The sequence below is a fragment of the Melospiza georgiana genome, chromosome 6, assembly GCF_028018845.1.
Source record: "Melospiza georgiana isolate bMelGeo1 chromosome 6, bMelGeo1.pri, whole genome shotgun sequence".
NCBI lineage: Eukaryota > Metazoa > Chordata > Aves > Passeriformes > Passerellidae > Melospiza > Melospiza georgiana.
Genome location: NC_080435.1, coordinates 63458791 through 63477531, shown reverse-complemented (window position 1 = coordinate 63477531; position 18741 = coordinate 63458791). Strand labels below are relative to the sequence as shown.

The window sequence follows — 18741 nt, the reverse complement described above, 5'->3', positions numbered from 1 at the left end:
CTCCCGGGCCCAGCCTTGCACTCCTTCTCCTCCCCTGGAGGCAGGGAGAGCCTTCCTGCACCTTTCCTGCCGGGATCATTGCTCAGGGCATCCCTTCCTGCACCTTTCCTGCCAGGATAGCTGCTCAGGGCATCCCTTCCTGCACCTTTCCTGCCAGGATCATTGCTCAGGGCATCCCTTCCTGCACCTTTCCTGCTCAGGGCATCCCTTCCTCCACCTTTCCTGCCGGGATCATTGCTCAGGGCATCCCTTCCTGCACCTTTCCTGCCAGGATAGCTGCTCAGGGCATCCCTTCCTGCACCTTTCCTGTCAGGATCATTGCTCAGGGCATCCCTTCCTGCACCTTTCCTGCTCAGGGCATCCCTTCCTCCACCTTTCCTGCCGGGATCATTGCTCAGGGCATCCCTTCCTGCACCTTTCCTGCTGGGACAGCTGCTCAGGGCATCCCTTCCTGCACCTTTCCTGCTGGGATCATTGCTCAGGGCATCCCTTCCTGCACCTTTCCTGCTCAGGGCATCCCTTCCTGCACCTTTCCTGCCAGGATCATTGCTCAGGGCATCCCTTCCTGCACCTTTCCTGCCAGGATCATTGCTCAGGGCATCCCTTCCTGCACCTTTCCTGCCAGGATAGCTGCTCAGGGCATCCCTTCCTGCACCTTTCCTGCCGGGATAGCTGCTCAGGGCATCCCTTCCTGCACCTTTCCTGTCAGGATAGCTGCTCAGGGCATCCCTTCCTGCTGGGATCACTGCTCAGGGAGAGCTTTCTGGCTCCTTTCCTGCCGGGATAGCTGCTCAGGAAGAGCCTTTCCCACCCTCTCCCAGGAGCTTTCCTGTCCCATCTCAGCTCTTCACACATTCCTGTCTCTCCCGCTGAGCAGCCCAGGGCCCTGACACGGGCTCTGCTTCCCCCCTCCCTCCTGCTGCCCCTCGCTCCCTTTCCCTCTGGCATTCCCTGTTTTCACTGCTCGGGTGTGCTGCCCACCCTCGGGCACCTGTGCAGAGGTGACAGCAGCAGCTCCGGGTGCTGCCGCATCCCGGGCACTGCATGCCCGGCTCCCGGTGCCGCCCCATCCCGGGCACTGCATGCGCGGCTCCCGGTGCCCCATCCCGGGCACTGCATGCCCGGCTCCCGGTGCCGCCCCATCCCTGGCACTGCATGCCCGGCTCCCGGTGCCCCATCCCGGGCACTGCATGCCCGGCTCCCGGTGCCGCCCCATCCCGGGCACTGCATGCCCGGCTCCCGGTGCTGCCGCATCCCTGGCACTGCATGCCCGGCTCCCGGTGCCCCATCCCGGGCACTGCATGCCCGGCTCTCGGTGCCCCATCCCGGGCACTGCATGCCCGGCTCCCGGTGCCCCATCCCGGCTCCGGGGCTCCTCCCGTTCCCTCTCTTGCAGCTCGGTGGCGGCGCTGGCGGCGGGGGCGCGGCTGAGCCGGCCCCAGGCCGAGGAGCTCCATCGCTTCCTGCGCCACGAGTTCGATCCGCAGCTGCTGCCGCAGCCCCTGCCCGCCAAGGGGAAGGGCTGAGCGCGGCGCTCCGGGCCCTGCACTGCACTTTACCCCGTCGGGATCGGATGTAAATAAACGCTTGTCAAACCTCAGGGCGTGGGAGCCGCGCTGGCACCGCCCCGGCTGGCACTGCCCCGTGTGTCCCCAGGGTCCCTGGGCCGGGGCGGGCACAGCTCTGGGGTGGCCATCCCCGATTCCTGTACAAAGCACAATAACGGCTCGAGAACTTCAGTAGAGATTTAGGAGCGCAGCAGCAGCTCCTGCCATCACCGAGCCCCGCGTTGCCAGGTTAAACCGGGAATTGCCGGGACAGGGCTGGGCTTTGGGGCCCCGGGGAGCGCCGCCCCCGGCCCTTGGAGCCTCGGCCCGGGCTCGGGGGCCCGATCCTCCCCCAGCCCCGGCGCCGCAGCCTCTGCTGCCACCGGCTGGAACAGCGCGGGATCCATCGGTGCTCCTGAGCGGGGAGACATCCGTCCCTGGGCAGCCGAGACCCCGCCTGCAGAGCTGCCAGCCCTGGAGAGACCCAGAGGAACCCACGGAGCTGCCCAGGGCTGGAGCCCCTCTGGAGCCAGGCTGGGAGAGCTGGGAATGTTCCCTGGAGAGGAGAAGGCTCCAGGGAGAGCTCAGAGCCCCTGGCAGGGCCTGAAGGGGCTCCAGGAGAGCTGCAGAGGGACTGGGGACAAGGGATGGAGGGACAGGAGCCAGGGAATGGCTCCCAGTGCCAGAGGGCAGGGATGGGTGGGAGATTGGGAATTGGGAATTCCTGGCTGGGCTGGAATTGCCAGAGCAGCTGTGGCTGCCCCTGGATCCCTGGCAGTGCCCAAGGCCAGGCTGGGCACTGGGGCACCCTGGGACAGTGGGAGGTGTCCCTGCCATGGCAGGGGTGGCACTGGCTGGGGCTTAAAGGTTCCCACCCAAAGCACTCCGTGATTCCAAACCAAGAGGATGAAGCCTTGCAGGCACCATTCCAAGCTGGACAGCTCCTGGATTCTGTTGCCCCACAACAACTAGGAGTAATCTCTGAGTAAAAAAAAACTTCTCTTTATTACATTAAGGAAATATAAAAATTCAAGTTGACCCTAGAGTGAATTTAAAAGCAATTTCAGTTCCTTCTGGAGTGCTGCTAATTTATTATACAGGCATATGCCAGAAGATATTTTAGCTTAAAAAGAATCAAAACTTGGCAGTCATTGGTATCTATGTACATTTCTCCTTCCCAGGAGAAGCAGGACACAGGGGGGAGGAGCCGGGACAAGGAAATGCCACTTTGTACACATGGTAAAGCCAAGCATTGGCAGCAGGGTGGGAATGGAGTTAAAACACATAAAACCACAGCAGGACAGCTTTTCCAAACTGAAATCATTCCAGTATTCCCTCCCAGAGGGGCAGCAGAAACCCCGTGCTCTGAACAGCAAGTGCTGAACAAGACATCCATGAAGCCCATCAGGTAGAAAAGGAAGAGGTGCTGAAGAAGACATCCACAGAGTCCATCACATGGAAAAGTAGGAATCCTGCTCCTCACTGGAGCAGGACGAGTTTGCAGTCTCAGCCGTGAAGAGATTCCCCACCACGGGGGCCGGGGTGACTCCTGCAATAAAAACAGGGATCATCAGGGGGTGTCCCAAGGGAAATGGGGCAGCCAAAGGCTGATGGGACACAGCTCACGGTGATGGAGCAGGAAGGGAAGGAGCTGGCGATGAGGAGGAGCCAGGAATACTCACTCTTGGTTCTGCAGGAAGCCGGGGTCTCGTGCACAGCTCCGGCCTGAGGGAGGGAGGGAAGGAAAGGAAGAGGCTCAGCCAGGGCTGGCACCAGCTCAGGGCCCCCAGTTCCCAGAATCCCACAACTGCTTTCCCTGAACCACAGGCACAAGCTGCTCCCAGGACCACAGGGTTTTATGGAAAAGCCAAAGGAGCTGCAGAGCCTGGGAGAGTGGAAGAACTGATCCCTAAATTCAAGGATACAAGGCTGACTTATGGTCACTGTTAGGAGTTGGGCTGGGTGGTCCTTGTGGGGCCCTTATTGTACCTCAGGATATCCTATGGCTATTGTTCCTTTTCCCCCTGTTCAGAGGAATTTAACAAGAACCTAAAGGCCATGGAATTCCAAAGCAATTCCAGATCCTGACTAAAAGCAGTGGAGTTAATCCTGACAATGAAGAGCTCCTCTCTCAGAAAGGAACTTCTCTCCACAGCAGCAGATACCAAACTCAGGAAGGGTTCCCATTTTCCATGCAGAGCACACAGGGGGCTGTGATCCCAGGACTGTGTCCCCTGTGGCCAGGCTGTGCCTGGCTCAGGTGGCAGTGGCAGAGCCAAGGAAAGCAGCATTACCGACTTCTTCTTGACCTTGTCCCAGGTGCCTCTGCTGCCCCGGGTGTTCTTCTGCATGCGGAACACGTGCCGGTCGTAGTCACTCCTGGGCACAAGGGAGCAGGGCTCAGCAGGGCTCAGCAGGGCTCAGCAGGGCTCAGCAGGGCTCAGCAGGGCTGGGACCCTTCCCTGGAACCCTCTGCAGGCAGCCAGGGAGCCCCAGAGCTCCAGCTCCCACAGGGAACGAGCAGGGCTGGGCCACGGACTGCACATCCCAGTGCAGGGATCACAGCCAGCCCCATTCCCATCCCAGTGCAGGGATCACACTGAGCCCCATCCCAGTGCAGGGATCACAGCCAGCCTCATCCCCATCCCAGTGCAGGGATCACACTGAGCCCCATCCCAGTGCAGGGATCACAGCCAGCCTCATCCCCATCCCAGTGCAGGGATCACACTGAGCCCCATCCCAGTGCAGGGATCACACTGAGCCCCATCCCAGTGCAGGGATCACAGCCAGCCCCATCCCAGTGCAGGGATCACACCCAGCCCCATCCCCTTCCCCTGCACATCCCAGTGCAGGATCACAGCCAGCCCCATCCCCTTCCCAGGCCCAGCCCGTGTGACACAACCCCACTGGCTCCAGGCTCCCAGATGGTTCTGGTTATCTGAGCAGAGCCTGAAGCCCTGGCTGAACAGGGCAGGACTGAAGGCTGTGCTGAGGCTGAAGGCCAAGCCAGGGCCATTCCCAGGGCTGGGAGCAGGAGCTGCCCACAGGGAGCTGAGCAGCTCCAGCAGCACACAGGCTGCAGGAACAGCTGTTCCCAGGCTAAGCGAGGCTGCAGGAGTGGTGGAAGCGAGCTGCTGTCCCAGCTCCAAAGCCCCCTTCCTCAGAGACAAAAAGGGACCCTGGGCAATGCCAAGGCTCACAGAGAGCTGCTGGAAGAGCTCCTACCTGTTGATGGGGACCAGCATTCCCGGGCTGATGTGCCCACACTGTGGGGTTTTCACAGGGGGGAAGAGGCCTGAGGAGGGGCTGAGCGGGAGCTCCGAGAGGGCGAAATCCTCGGTGTCCCCTTCCCGGCTCCCTCGCAGTGCTGGCAGCTGTGGGGCCACCTCAGAGCTGTCAGTCGGTCACCTGAGCCTGGAGTGCCTTTTTTCCCCTCCCAGCACTCCCCCCACTCCTCCCTGCCCTGCATCTGAGTCCCCTGTCCCTGCTGAGGCACAGCCCCAGCCCCGTGCCCGGAACTGGACACGACCCTGCACCTCCGCCTTGGTCTGAGTGCCCCTGCAGATCCTGCCCAGCACGTGGCTGAGGGCTTTTGGTGCTGCCACACCCTCAAAAAGTCATTTCTGCTTACAGTGCCAAGCTCCAGGCTGCCCAGGACTGCTCAGAAGGACGATTGCTCAGGTGGTGCTGCCACCATGCAGAGGCTCCTCCCAGCCTGTCCAACCCACTCACTGCCACCAGCCAAGGGCTGCTACAGCACGTGAAGGAAAGAAGCCCCTTCCCACAGATCCCCAGGATTGTACTGGTGGAACTGGAGCAGCCCCCTGGCACACCCAGCAGGAGAGCAGTCCCACAGGAGCTGCTGTCCCAGGCTTACCTGGACCCTCCTCTTCTGGAGGGGAGTTGCACTGAAGATGTCGTCGTGGTTGTCCTTGGGCAGGTGCTCCAGGAACTCCCTCATCTGCTGCTTCCGTTTGAGGGTGCCCACCTTGGCAGTGATCACTGGCTGCTTCTTATCTGCAGGATCTGACCAGGAATTGTCTCAGACAGCAGCCACGGGGTTGAAATTCACTGCCACAGGCAGTCCCACAGCCCAGTCTGTGAAATCTCTTACAGCTTCTTTAGGATCCCTTTGAGTTCTCACACAGTTTCCCCACTCCATCCCCAGAGGAGGGTCACTGCAGAGCCCCCCAGAGCCACTGCAGGGTCACCCACGGGGTTCACTGTGACTGTGACAGAAGTGAGCTCACGTGTGCCTTGCAGAGAGCAAACCCACAGCAGTGTCCCCGTGCCAGGAGGCAGCAGGGCCCAAAGCTCTGCTGCTCAGGGACACTTGCACTGAAGCCAGGCTCAGGAGTGCTCAGCTCACCCTGTGTCCACGGCAAACCTTAGTCCAACCCAGCCCCAAGTGAAGCTGCAGTGTGGGGATGGCAAACACCAGAGAATGGGACCAGACTGCCCTTGGGCATCCAGGGACCCAAACCCCACCTGGACAGAGCTCTGCAAGGAGCTCGTGACCTGCTGGGCCTCCAGGAGCCTCTCAGGATGTCAAGAGCTCTTCCCCGGAGGGGTGAAGGCCAGAGAGTCTTCCCCTCATGCCAACAACTGGAAAACTCTACAAGAAGAGAAAGGAAAGAACCTTTCTCCTCTTGTCACCTCAGTCATTCATGACATCCTCCAACCTCCACAGCAAAAGGTGACCTGGCTCGCTGCCACATCCTGATGTGCTCTTGTGGATTTATCCCATGGCAGCAGAACTGGTGAGGCTGGAAAAGCCCTCCCAGCCCATCCAGTCCAACCCTTCCTCAGCACTGCCCCATGTCCCCAAGTGCCCCATGCACAGGGCTTGAAATCCCTCAGGGATGGGCACTGCAGCCCTCCCTGGGCAGTGCCAAGGCCTGAGCCCCCTTTCCGTGGGGAAATTCCTGCTGTGCCCACCCTGAGCTGCCCCGGCCCAGCCTGAGGCCGTTCCCTCTGCTCCTGTCCCTGTTCCCTGGAGCAGAGCCCGACCCCCCGGCTGTGCCCTCCTGGCAGGAGCTGTGCAGAGCCACAAGGGCCCCTGAGCCTCCTTTGCTCCAGGTGAGCCCTGCCCAGCTCCTCAGGGATTCTGCAGCCCCTGCCCAGCTCCTCAGGGATTCTGCAGCCCCTGCCCAGCTCCTCAGGGATTCTGCAGCCCCTGCCCAGCTCCCTCAGGGATTCTGCAGCCCCTGCCCAGCTCCTCAGGGATTCTGCAGCCCCTGCCCAGCTCCCTCAGGGATTCTGCAGCCCCTGCCCAGCTCCCTCAGGGATTCTGCAGCCCCTGCCCAGCTCCTCAGGGATTCTGCAGCCCCTGCCCAGCTCCTCAGGGATTCTGCAGCCCCTGCCCAGCTCTGTTCCCTTCCCTGGCCACGCTCCAGCCCTCAGTGCCTGAATGAGAATCATTTACCCCCCACCCAAGCCCCAGACAGAAGGTGCTGGTACCTTTGCTCTCAGCTTTTCCCACTGTGGTTTTCCTGGGCTGCTGTTTGTTGGCTGTCTCCTGCTGCTCCTCCAGGTACTTCCCCTGGCACTCCTGGGCAGAGCGGGACCCCACGGCCATGGCCACCTCCTGCCAGAAGCCGCTCCTGTGCTTGGGGAGCGCCGCGATGGCCCTGGGGGGACAGCAGGGACACGGTGTCACCAGGCAGGGCACAGCCCTGGGCACAGCCCTGGAACCACCCGGGCCATGCACTGAGGCAAGCTGGCCCTGGCCTCTTGCTGCCCCCCCGGATCCCTGGCAGTGCCCAAGGCCAGGCTGGACACTGGGGCACCCTGGGACAGTGGGAGGTGTCCCTGCCATGGCAGGGGTGGCACTGGGTGGGATTTGAGGCTCCTCTACTCAAACCAGTCTGTGATCCTGTGCTGTCTTTTATTCACAACAGGCAAATTTATTTAAACACCTTCAACTGACAGATGTGTCACAAGATAAATTTCCTGCTCACTTGCGCAGGTCCCCTCAGACCTGAGCTCCTGCTCATCTAAAAGAGCTAAACCCAAACCTGGCCATTTTACACTCAGTGTCTATGAAATATTGCCCAGTGGCTTAAGCAATTGGATGATGGATTAACTGAACACCCTTGCAGCTAACCTGCTCACAAACCACATCATGTTTAACCTGTTACTGCAGTCTGAGGAGGGAACCTGCTCCTCTCACCTGTGGCCCTCACCATATTATACTGATGTTTCACTTGTGAAGAAAAGTAATAGGGAATAATAATTCTAATTATCATTAGGGAATAAAAAAAAGGAATTGAATGGAAATATTTCTAATAGGGAATTAAAACACAAAGGAAACCTGGGAAATCATGAATCTGAAACCCCCCAATCCAGACCATCCAACTCCTCCTGATGCCTGAGGGAAACTTTTCCTCTGAGCACAGAATGAGCCCTTACTTGTGAAGCTTCTGTAATTCCTTCTCAGACCAGCCATCACCCGCCCTTGCAAAGAGTTCCAGAGAGTTCTGCCCCCTCGTGTCTCTGGGCTTTGCTGCTGCAGGCCTGGCAGTGCTGGGGCCTCCGTGGTTTGTTTTTACAGGGGGCGCTCTGCCGTCGGTGTCCTCGCTGAGCATCCCCTTGGGCTTGGTGTCGGAACAGAGGCAGTACCTGACAGTGTTGAAGCCTCTGTAATTTGTTGTTTCAGGGGGTGCTCTGCCGTCGGTGTCCTCGCTGAGCATCTCCTCGAGCTCGGTGTCGGAACGGAGGCAGTACCTGGCAGTGTTGGGGTCTCTGTGGTTTGTTTTTACAGGGGGCCCTCTGGTGTCGGTGTCCTCGCTGAGCATCTCCTCGGGCTCGGTGTCGGATCGGAGCCGGTACCTGGCAGTGCTGGGGTCTCTGTGGTTTGTTTTTACAGGGGGCCCTCTGGTGTCGGTGTCCTCGCTGAGCATCTCCTCGGGCTCGGTGTCGGATCGGAGCCAGTACCTGGCAGTGTTGGGGTCTCTGTGGTTTGTTTTTCTGGTGTCAGTGTCCTCGCTGAGCATCTCCTCGGGCTCGGTGTCGGAACGGAGCCGGTACCTGGCAGTGTTGGGGTCTCTGTGGTTTGTTTTTCTGGTGTCGGTGTCCTTGCTGAGCATCTCCTCAGGCTCGGTGTCGGATCGGAGCCGGTACCTGGCAGTGTTGGGGTCTCCATGGTTTGTTTTTACAGGGGGCCCTCTGGTGTCGGTGTCCTCGCTGAGCATCTCCTCAGGCTCGGTGTCGGAACGGAGGCAGTGCCTGGCAGTGTTGGGGTCTCCATGGTTTGTTTTTCTGGTGTCGGTGTCCTCGCTGAGCATCTCATCGGGCTCGGTGTCGGATCGGAGCCGGTACCTGGCAGGGCTGGCACTGCCCCGTGCCCTCCTGGCCCGGGCAGGCAGGAGGGAAGCGCTGGACTCGGAGGATGTTCTCCCTTCAGAAGGGGGCTCAGACTCCTCACTGGACCAGGGCCCACTCAGCCTCACCAGCACGTGCTGGGAGGGCTTTGCTGTCCTTTGGCCACAGGCCTTGTTGGCATCATCCCAGGAGCCTCTGGAGCCAGGGCAAGGATTCCGCTTTTGAGGCTCTGGTTTTAATATAGATTTCTTCTTCCTCCTGATCAGCAGTGGGGTGTCCTCACTGGACTGCTCCTCCTCATCCTCTGAGGGCTGCTGGGTGAGGGGAATCCTCTCCTTGGCTGACCTGAGGGAGTTCCTGTAGCCCTGCTCGCACATGCTCCGCCCTGCAGATGCTGCTGCTCTCTGCGCTGCCCCCGGGGCTCTGCTGCCGTGTTTGTTCAGCTCCTTGGGCTTTGAGGAAGCCCCCCGGGCAGGGAGCTGGGGTGGTTTGGTTTTTGTGCCCCTGACTCCAGGATCATTCTCCTCCTCATCCGACAGGAGCCGCCTGCCCCTCCTGCTGCAGGCAGGCCTGGGCTCCCCCCGGGGAGCGGCTCCTCTCCCGCTGCCTTTCCCTGCAAGAGAGGGGAGGGAGGCAGAGCCGTCAGGGCTGCGGGGTGGGTCCTGCTGTGCGGGCAGCACAGGCATCTGCACCCCCTCCAGAGCTTTACCTGCCAAACTACAAACTCAGAGCTGCTCTCAAGGGCCCTCCGAAACTCTACTGACTGAGCAGGCACATCCCCAAAGCTCTGCTCTGCTCCAGAGAGCTTTTCTGCAGGAAACATTGCAGCTGCTTAAGAGAGAAACTTCTGCTTTACATTCACATTCTTCTCAGGCTTCTATCACCACCCTGATTCTACTAAAACCAAATTTTTATTAAAAACTCTGTTAATAGATTTTTTTGCCAACATTTCATTTTTTCCATCCACGTTAAAAAGCAAAGCCAGGCCTCCAGGTCACTGGATTGGTGAACTCCAAAAAGTCCAAATTCCTTCATTTCAATTTGCAGAATGAAATCTCTGTGTCCCCATTATGTAATTAACAAAGTGATTTACACACATAGTTCTTGTTTGGAGCTGTGAAGCTCCACATGAATGCTATTCTGCTGATTCTTCAGAGAAAAAGCAGTTGATCATTAAAATATTTGAATAATTTCTTTGCATTAACAGACCCAACCCTACTTCTCCAGCATCCACTCACAAGTCCACTGATTCCATCAATAACTTGAAAATAGAAAAAAAAAAATTAGTTTTTACCTTTACTTTTGCTTTTTGGCATTTCCTTTGTTGTCTTCATGTCTTCCTTTCGTTTATTCTTGGAGATGAACCTGGTCTTTCTTTTGGGTTTTTCACTACTAGGGATCTTCAAAATAAAACAATTGACTCTAAAATTAATTTCATCTCCTTTTCTCCAGGCTGAGCCCCTTTCCCAGCTCTGTTCCCTTCCCTGGAAATGCTCCAAACCCTCAGAGTCTCTCTTGCAGTGAAAGGCCCAGAACTGACCCCAGGATTTGAGCTGGGACCTCACCAAATTCCTGTCTGATACAGTCATCTTTCAAAACACACCCAACTTTTTCCCCCAGAAAGAATTCCCCATTATGCCAGATTTAGAGACCACAATTACCTCATAATATGGACATAAGACTATTTTTTGGTGTGTTTTCTAATATTTTGATCATGTTTCCAAGATTTCCTTTCCCTTTCAGGTGTGTCTAAGAGCTGCCTCTGTTCTGTTCCCCACCTGGCCAAGTTTAATAATTCTATTTAAGTCACACTTAAGAGGCTCTTACCAGGTTCAGATGATCCACCCATCCATTTTGTATGGTAACATTGAGCCCCTGATCCACGAACTCCCTCTGGCCACACCAGTAGTTCAGGGGGGGTTTGACGAGGCGCCCGCTGCGGGTGTAGACCCCGCTGGAGTCACTCCTAGAGTTCTGACTTGGTGTAACAACTGCAGGCAAAAATGCCCAAAGAAAGAAGAGTTTATTCTCAAATATTGCATGGAAAATTCAGTTTAGCAGAGGAACAATGTTGTGTTTAAACTGGACTACAAGGGAAACGTAAAATGTACCCAAAGTTGTTCTTTTCAAAGCATTGTGATAGAAATGACAGGACTGAAGTAAGAAGCTTCCCAAATTATGAACTTTACTGTGGTGAACTTTTTACTTTTACTTTGTTTAGAAGGTTATAAATACTGTGAAAGTTGTTTGAGGAGGGAAAATGATAAAGCAAAGTTGTCACATGGAACAGCTGCTCACTGAGACAAATGAGAGTGAAAAATGAATGGGAGTGATGAGAGAAAAGCATAAAAGCTTTTGCAGTGCTAGCAAGAAAACCTGATTGCAGCAGTAACAAACAGCACAGTGGGGTTAGGGAAAGGCCCATTGGACAAAGACCCCAGAAAAAGTTAAAAGTTAAATCTGAGTTAAACCCCAGAGCTGTCAGTGCCTGTGGCAAGGCAGGGACTGCACTCGAAGGCTGAGCCAAACCAGGGGGCTCTTACAGCTCTACAGCCAATTCCTGCAAACACAGCCAGCACAAAGAACCTTTCCACAGCCCACTCCAGCCACCCCCAGGTGTCTTTTCCAAAGGAAAGGATGGTTAAATACTCACAGATGTTGTCATGGTTCTCTGGTGATACCTCATAGGTGGAGTTCCTCAGTGCAGGTTTCCTGGCTTTGCTCACTGAGCCTCCTGCAGGTTCCAACACATCAGTTCCCCCCACGGAGTCATTCTCCTCATTCTCCTCCCCACCACTCTCTTGAGCTCCTTCTTTCCTGAGGGTTTGGAGTTTGAGACAAGAAATAACAGCCACTGAGGAAGCTGTTCTTTAACAACATCTGGGCCAGCACAGCAGAGTGGCTTCATGCCCACATCTAAAACATTTCACACCCCTCTGGTGTAATACCCTCAAAAAAGTCTCAATGAACACTTAGAACATTGCAGGGATAGAGAATCTCCCTGAACTTACCTCCTCCTTTCCTCCAGGAGCTCCTCCACGTACTCCTTCCACCTTCTGGAGAAGCCAAACGTGAATTTCTTGATGAAGCGGTGGGGGAAGCCTGGGGGAGCACAGGGGACAGGAAAGCAGCTCAGCAGGGCTGGCATCTCTCAGGGGACACAAGGAGCCCAGAGAGCAGGGCTGGCACCCCTCAGGGGACACAAGGAGCCCCCAGGAGCAAGGCTGGCACCCCTCAGGGGACACAAGGAGCCCAGAGAGCAGGGCTGGCACCCCTCAGGGGACACAAGGAGCCCAGAGAGCAAGGCTGGCATCCCTCAGGGGACATATTGAGCCCCCAAGAGCAGGGCTGGCACCCCTCAGGGGACAGGAAAGCAGCTCAGCAGGGCTGGCACCCCTCAGGGGACAGGAAAGCAGCTCAGCAGGGCTGGCACCCCTCAGGGGACACAAGGAACCCAGAGAGCAGGGCTGGCATCTCTCAGGGGACACAAGGAGCCCAGAGAGCAGGGCTGGCACCCCTCAGGGGACACAAGGAGCCCAGAGAGCAGGGCTGGCACCCCTCAGGGGACACAAGGAACCCAGAGAGCAGGGCTGGCATCTCTCAGGGGACACAAGGAGCCCAGAGAGCAGGGCTGGCACCCCTCAGGGGACACAAGGAGCCCCAGAGAGCAGGGCTGGCACCCCTCAGGGGACACAAGGAGCCCCCAGGAGCAGGGCTGGCACCCCTCAGGGGACACAGGACCCTCAGAGCCTGTTAAACCCAAAGAGCAGAGGGGCTGACCCACACAATCCCACCCAGCACACTCCAGTCAGTCACTCTTAGCCATAGGAGACCTCTGCAGCCCTAGAGCCACTCTGCTCACAAGCCTTCTGCTGCTACTTTTCCTTCTCAGAATATTAAAATAGAAATAAATATAAGTTCTTAGCAAAGAAAGCAATAAAATCTTCCAGTCAGAGAGCAGCCAGAGCAGGTATTTATCAGCAGGGACCCCAGTGCTGCAAGTGAGCAGCAAACACTGAAGTCACACACACTTCCTTGGGCCTGAAAGAGCCAACAGTGAAGGTGTGCTGGGTAAAAAATGGTGCAACACACCTGGGGCACACCTGTGTTAGGGGAAGTAATGCTGGGGGAATGGCTGGGGCTGGAAGTGGAGTGGGGTCAGGCTGGAGATCAGGAAAGGTTCTTCCCCAGAGGGTGCTGGCACTGCCCAGGCTGCCCAGGGAATGGGCACAGCCTGAGGCTGCCAGAGCTCCAGGGGGGTTTGGACAGCACTGCCAGGGGTGCCCAGGGTGGGGTTGCTGGGGGTCTGGGCAGGGACAGGGGGTTGGGATGATGATCTTGGGGGTCCCTTCCAGCTCAGGATATCCCATGACTCCAACTATTCATTCGACCCATGCCACAGGGTACCTCTGTGTTCTCACAACTGCCTAAGAGCACTCACAAGTGTCACAGACATCTTTTCATGAAAATCCTTTCTTAGGATTTTTCCTCCTGAGAAGCTGAGAAGCCTCAGGAACAAAATGTAAACAATGGTTATCTGCTGCTGTGGAATGCAACAGGTGCATCTGGGATTGGGCTCATGGGGTTGTTTGTAATTAATGGCCAATCACAGTCAGCTGGCTTGGACAGAGAGCCGAGCCACAAACCTTTGTGATCATTCCTTCTTTTTCTATCCTTTCTTCCATTTTTAGTATAGTTTTAATATAATATGTATCATAAAATAACACATCAGCCTTCTGAAACATGGAGTCAGATCCTTGTCTCTCCCCTCAACCTGAGGCCCCTGTGAACAGTCACAGACCAGCAGCTCATTCCCAGCCAGTGTGCCAGAGGAGCACAGAGCACAAATCCTTTTTGCATTTGCACCTGCATGAAAACCCCATTTCCTTACCAACCCACACGCTCCAAACCAAGCTGGAACAGTCTGTAATTTGTGAGGCATTGAGAAGCAGCAGCTCACCTTCCCTCCTCATGGCAGCTGAGTCAATCTTGCCCTGCAGCAGGTACACAGCTCCCGAGGAGGTCTGCACCTGGTTGTGAGTGACGCGCTCCGCGATGGCGCTGCTGTGCCACAGCTGCTGCCTCATGTCCCTGCCAAGAGACAACAGAAATCACTCCCAGCAAGGATTCCAGTCTGGAATGCTGGCACTCCATGCAGGGCTGGGGATCCCTGTTTCCTGAGGGATTCAGGTGCTGCAGGATGTGCTCTGGGCTCAGGTTTCCTCTCTCAGCCTGGAACTGACACAGCTCTGACCTGGGGCAGGGGACTGTGTGTGTCTGAACGTGTCACTGTGCAGGTGTCACTCATGGGACAGCAGCCCAGCCTGGATGGGGCTTGGAGCAGCCTGGCACAGTGGGAGGTGTCCCTGCCCTTGGCAGGGTGGGGCTGGATGGGCTCTGAGCTCCTCCCAACCCAAACTGTCCAGAGCTATTTGATATTTGATTGATTTCTCTGAACCTTTCTGATTATCTTAGCACAGGACTCTGGAATGAGCTCCCCAGCAGTTCCCTGGGTGCTCTCCCTCTCCTGCTCACACAAAGGAATTGTGTCTTCCCTGATAAAGCAGTCTAAGCTCTGCACCATTACCTCATGTTTGGTGTCCATGGTTTACTTTACATTTAATAAAAAACTGGTTCTTACTTCCTTTTCCCTTCCACACAGATTGCCGTGTTTCCAGCCAGCACTTTAATCCTCCAGCTGCTCAGGCAGATGTTTTTCTTTCCCAGAAAAAAAAAGAAAATAAATAATTTAGAAGTATTTATTAGCCAGCACTCCTCAGTGATCAGATCCAATAACAAAAATAACTCTTTCACCATTTTCTAAGCTACAAATCTGGAATATTAGAGGATATCTGATCCTCAGCTCAATCGTGAAGGTGACTTGGTTTAATTCAGGAAAAACATCAAACACTCTTGGCCATGGTGAGGGAGAACAGAACAAGTCCCCTGCAATCCAGGGGATTTCCCCAGGGAAGAAGGGAAGCCTTGGGCAGGAGTGCTTGTGCCAGGCTCCCAGGGAAGCCCAAGGACTTTGCCAGGATGTCCTCAGAAAGGAAGGAAGGCTGCAAGCTGCACACTGCTCTCCTAGGAAAAGATTTGCTCCAGTTAAACTGAACAGGAGCCTGGGTGATCCATAGGAAAGCCAAGCCCTTCCCCTGTCCATCAGCAGGGCACATTCTGGATGGATTCATGCCCAGCTGGGAGAGGTCTCTCCTCCCTGGAGCTGAGCAGGCAGCCAGGAGCTGGCAGGGGCCATGATCACACCATGGTGTGTACACACTAAGCCAAAAGTGCTTCTTTTACACAACAAACCCCAAACCCTGAACATTTGTCATCTTGGAGTATGGAAAAAAGGAACCCTTTGCATGGGGAAATATACTGCCAGAATCTAAAGGAGTAACAGTTTATCCTCCTCTCAGCGTTCCTGCCTTTTGACAAGAAAAAGATTAACTTTGAGCTGTCAGCCCAGAGGGATTGCTCATTTGCCCTCAAGGATTATTTTCTCCCACCTCTTTGTGCGCTTTGCCAGCAGGTTGGTCAGCAGGAGCTTTATCCAAAGGGACCTTGGGTTCTTCTGCCCTCTTCTGCTTCCTTGGAATGTGGACTGGAGAGGAGAGCAAGATGCTACAGAGGGGCTGTGAGGGGTTTGCAGGATTAGTCGCTGGTGCCTTTTCCCCTGCTGGAGCAGCTGGTTTTTTGCTGGGCTGCAGCTCTCTCCTCTCTTCATCAAACTCTGTACATTTTGCTTCTGCATTTCCCCACCTTCCTTCTGCCTGATCCCCATATTCCCAAGGGGGGGATTTCACTTGCAGAGGAGAAGCCACTGTCCTTTGAGACATTTCTCCATCAGCATCCACCTCGACAGATTCCACCAGGAAAACATCCACATCATCCTTATCAGAGTCCAGCTCCCCTGCAGGCCCATTCCCTGCCTGCTCAGCACACGCAGCCTGCCCCGAGGGATCCTCTGCACCTCTGCAAGGAGGAACATTCTGCTGCCTTTGGGTTGAAGGTGGTGTAGCTGCTCATTTAAAGGGGAAAAAAAGGAAAAGCAAAGAAATTAGGGATATTTAAGCATGAGAACATGCTTAGATAAAGGAATAACAAAGAAATTAGGGACATTTAGGCATGGGAACAGGCTGCCCAGGGGGTGGGGGGACCCATGCCAGGAGGGATTCAAAGGCCCGTGGATGTGGCACTTGGGGACAGGGGACAGTGCTGGGGGGACTGGATGGCCTCAGAGGTTTCCCAGGCCCAGCAATGCCAAGGTTCTCTGTCTGGAGGGGTTTGTGCTCCCCAGAGCAGCCCCAGTACCTTGGTGCTGCTGCTGCCACTTGACCCGCAGGAAGAACTTCTGGGGAGTTTCCAGCACAGGAGGCTCTGCTGGGGGCACTTCCAGGGGCTCCATCCTGGGAGCGTGAGGCAAAACTGGCTCTGGAAAATAACCACACAAACAAACCCCAAACCCCTCTTTCCATTGGGGGAAGAAAAACATTTTCATGGGGTTGGGGGGGGAGAAATATGATTTTTTAATATGCTGTTTATTAAAAAAAAAATTCCACAGAATCCCAGAAAGGTTTGGATGGGAATCCATCCCATCCCATGCCACCCCTGCCACGGCAGGGACACCTCCCACTGTCCCAGGCTCCAGCCCCAGTGTCCAACCTGGCCTTGGGCACTGCCAGGGATCCAGGGGCAGCCACAGCTGTGCCAGGGCCTGCCCACCCTCATTGTAACAAAGGGTCACACCCAGCTTGGTGCCAGCTGCAAACCTGCTGAGGCTGCCCTGGATCTCACCATGGCAGGGATAAACATATTAAAGATAAAAGCCAGCAGGGAGAGCCCAGGATCCCATGTGGGATTTCAAGCCCTTCCCTTCCCTGCACAAACTGTCAGGAACAGTTACAGCAACTTGGTTTGGTTTTTTTAGTTACAAGGTGGTTTTGAAGGTGTTGCACGGGTCAAGCTCACTCATGAACACAGCAGAGGGGACAATTAGTGCCAGAGTGAGGGAGAGGAGGAGGAAACCAAAAGGGAGGGAATCCTCTATGGTACAGAGCAGGGAAGAGACATCAGCACTGCTACAGACACCTTGCAGCACTAAAAACCCCTCACCACCCAACTTTTTTTAATCTCAGCACCTGGGGTGCAACCAGCGCTGGTGCCAGTGGCTTTTACACCCACCAGTGGTTTTTACACCCCCCAAGGGGCTCTGGCTGCTTTTCCCGGATCCTGAAAGAGCCATGAACAGGACACAGAGGAAAAACGTTCACACCTGAGACAGCTCTCCTGGAGAAGCTGTGGAACAATCATTGCTTCCCAAGTGTGCCCAGGCTCGGGTGTGACGGGTGTTGGTGTCAAGGGGCTTTGTCTCTCCATGGGCCTTCCAAGGAGAAAGGATTGAGGCAATGGGCAGCAGCACTGAGAGCTCTTTCCTTTCAAGAGATGACTCCAGTGTGCTCCAAAATAATAAAAACCGTCTGGGAAAACTATTAATAATTCCTGCCATTTGGGATTGCGGACTGGTGCAAAGAATTAAAAGGTTTAGGAGAATGTGAAAATCAGAGATGCCGCTTACTGCAGCACAAGATGCCTGCAAGTTCTAGGAACTAAACTCAGGTTTACACCTTTGTGCTGTTTATTCCCGGCGTTCTGAAGGCAAACACACCGTTCTCACGGAGTCACCGAGGGCTCCTGGAACTCACCTGGTCCCGGCTGAGCGCTGCCCGCCCCCCGGGCCGTGTCGGGCCAGTGCTGCCGGGCCGCGGGGCTCAGGATCACATCGGGGGAGATCCTGCGCCGCTGCTCCGCCCGCGCCTTCATCCGCTGGAAGATCTTGGCCGGCGACTCCTGCGCGGGCGGCTCCGGAGCGCGGCGCTTCGGGGGCCGCTCGGGGCCGGGGCCGGGCCGGCACTCGGGGCCGGGGCCGGTTCTGCCCTCGGGGCCGGGGCCGGGCCGGCACTCGGGGCCAGCCTGGCGCTCTGTCCCCGCGACCTGCGGGCCCGACGCGCGGCCGTCCGCGGCCGTGCCGCTGCCCTGGCCCGGCAGGAGCTGCTTCAGCGGGGTGAGCGTCCCGGCGGGGATGCTGTTGAGGGACACCGAGCGGAGCGGCGGCTCTCCCCAGGCGGAGCGGTGGCTGGGGGTGGCGATGATGTCGCAGACTCGCCCGTGGCGCTGCCGGGTGGATCGCAGTTCCCTCATGGCTGCGGATCGGCCCCGCCGTTCCGGCGGCGCTCCCGGGCCGGCCCCGCTTCCCTTACGGCGTTCCGCGCGCAGATTCGAGCGCAGCTTCCACGCCCGCCGATTGGCGGAACGGAGCGCAACCGCGGGCCGAGACCATCTGGCGCGGGTGCGGGGGGTGTTAGGAAATAAAGCCATTGCCGGACGGCGTTGAGGCAGGCGGCAGCAGGCCCGGACTGTGCCTGAGCTCCCCTCTCCTCCGCAAGGTGGTTCGGTCCGCCCGTAGGCGGGCTCTGCGGCCGTTAGCGCTGACGCGGGGCGGGCTGAGGCGGGGCCGGGACGGGCTGAGGCGGGGCCGGGACGGGGCTGAGGCGGGCCCGGGGTGGGCTGAGGCGGGGCCGGGACGGGGCTGAGGCGGGGCCGGGACGGGGCTGAGGCGGAGCCGGGACGGGGCTGAGGCGGGCCCGGGGCGGGCTGAGGAGAGGCAGCGTCTCACAAAAAGCTCCGGGAGCGGCATGGGATGTGGTTTGCGTTAGTTGGAGCCTTTTCGGCGTGCGGGAGCCGGCCGAGCCGCAGGAGGGACAGAGCGGGGCCGGGCGGCGGCCCCAGCCCCGAGCGCGGCCGGGCGGGCTCCAGGGTGAACAACGGCAGGTGCGAGGGGCCGGAGCGGCGTCCGGGCCCCAGTGAGCGT

General features: G+C 57.0%; 2 protein-coding genes across 5 annotated transcripts in view; one reads left to right on the top strand and one right to left on the bottom strand.

Moving 5' to 3' along the window:
• The window catches only part of FANCM (FA complementation group M), a 59041-nt gene extending 56035 nt beyond the window's left edge, over positions 1 to 3006 (top strand). For 2 of the 4 annotated variants that reach the window (XM_058026935.1, XM_058026934.1), the window contains exon 23: positions 2729 to 3006. In XM_058026935.1, the coding sequence (XP_057882918.1) occupies positions 2729 to 2930 (202 nt within the window). In that variant the 3' untranslated portion in view covers positions 2931 to 3006. Of the gene's footprint in view, positions 1 to 1396; positions 1563 to 2728 lie in introns of those variants that run through there. The other 2 variants (XM_058026937.1, XM_058026936.1) reach the window with 1 other exon arrangement.
• On the bottom strand, positions 2999 to 18071 carry MIS18BP1 (MIS18 binding protein 1). Its single transcript, XM_058026736.1, has 17 exons — positions 17548 to 18071; positions 16185 to 16279; positions 15380 to 15891; positions 14512 to 14588; positions 13831 to 13961; positions 11882 to 11972; positions 11524 to 11687; positions 10698 to 10861; positions 10165 to 10270; positions 8868 to 9483; positions 7959 to 8168; positions 7008 to 7177; positions 5425 to 5573; positions 4773 to 4921; positions 3842 to 3926; positions 3230 to 3272; positions 2999 to 3096 (listed from the first exon to the last, which is right to left on the bottom strand). The coding sequence occupies exons 1-17, from the start codon at positions 18069 to 18071 to the stop codon at positions 2999 to 3001; spliced, it is 3384 nt and encodes a 1127-aa protein (XP_057882719.1).
• Between the last annotated feature and the right edge of the window lie 670 nt (positions 18072 to 18741).

Coding starts and splice junctions, on each gene's coding strand:
- MIS18BP1 (XM_058026736.1), bottom strand. CDS start 18,071: ATGAGGGAACTGCGATCCACCCGGCAGCGCCACGGGCGAGTCTGCGAC. Junction 13,962..14,511: donor TGTGTGGAAGGGAAAAGGAA/GTAAGAACCAGT, acceptor GTCTCTTGGCAG/GGACATGAGGCAGCAGCTGT. Junction 7,178..7,958: donor GAATTACAGAAGCTTCACAA/GTAAGGGCTCAT, acceptor CTGTCCCCCCAG/GGCCATCGCGGCGCTCCCCA.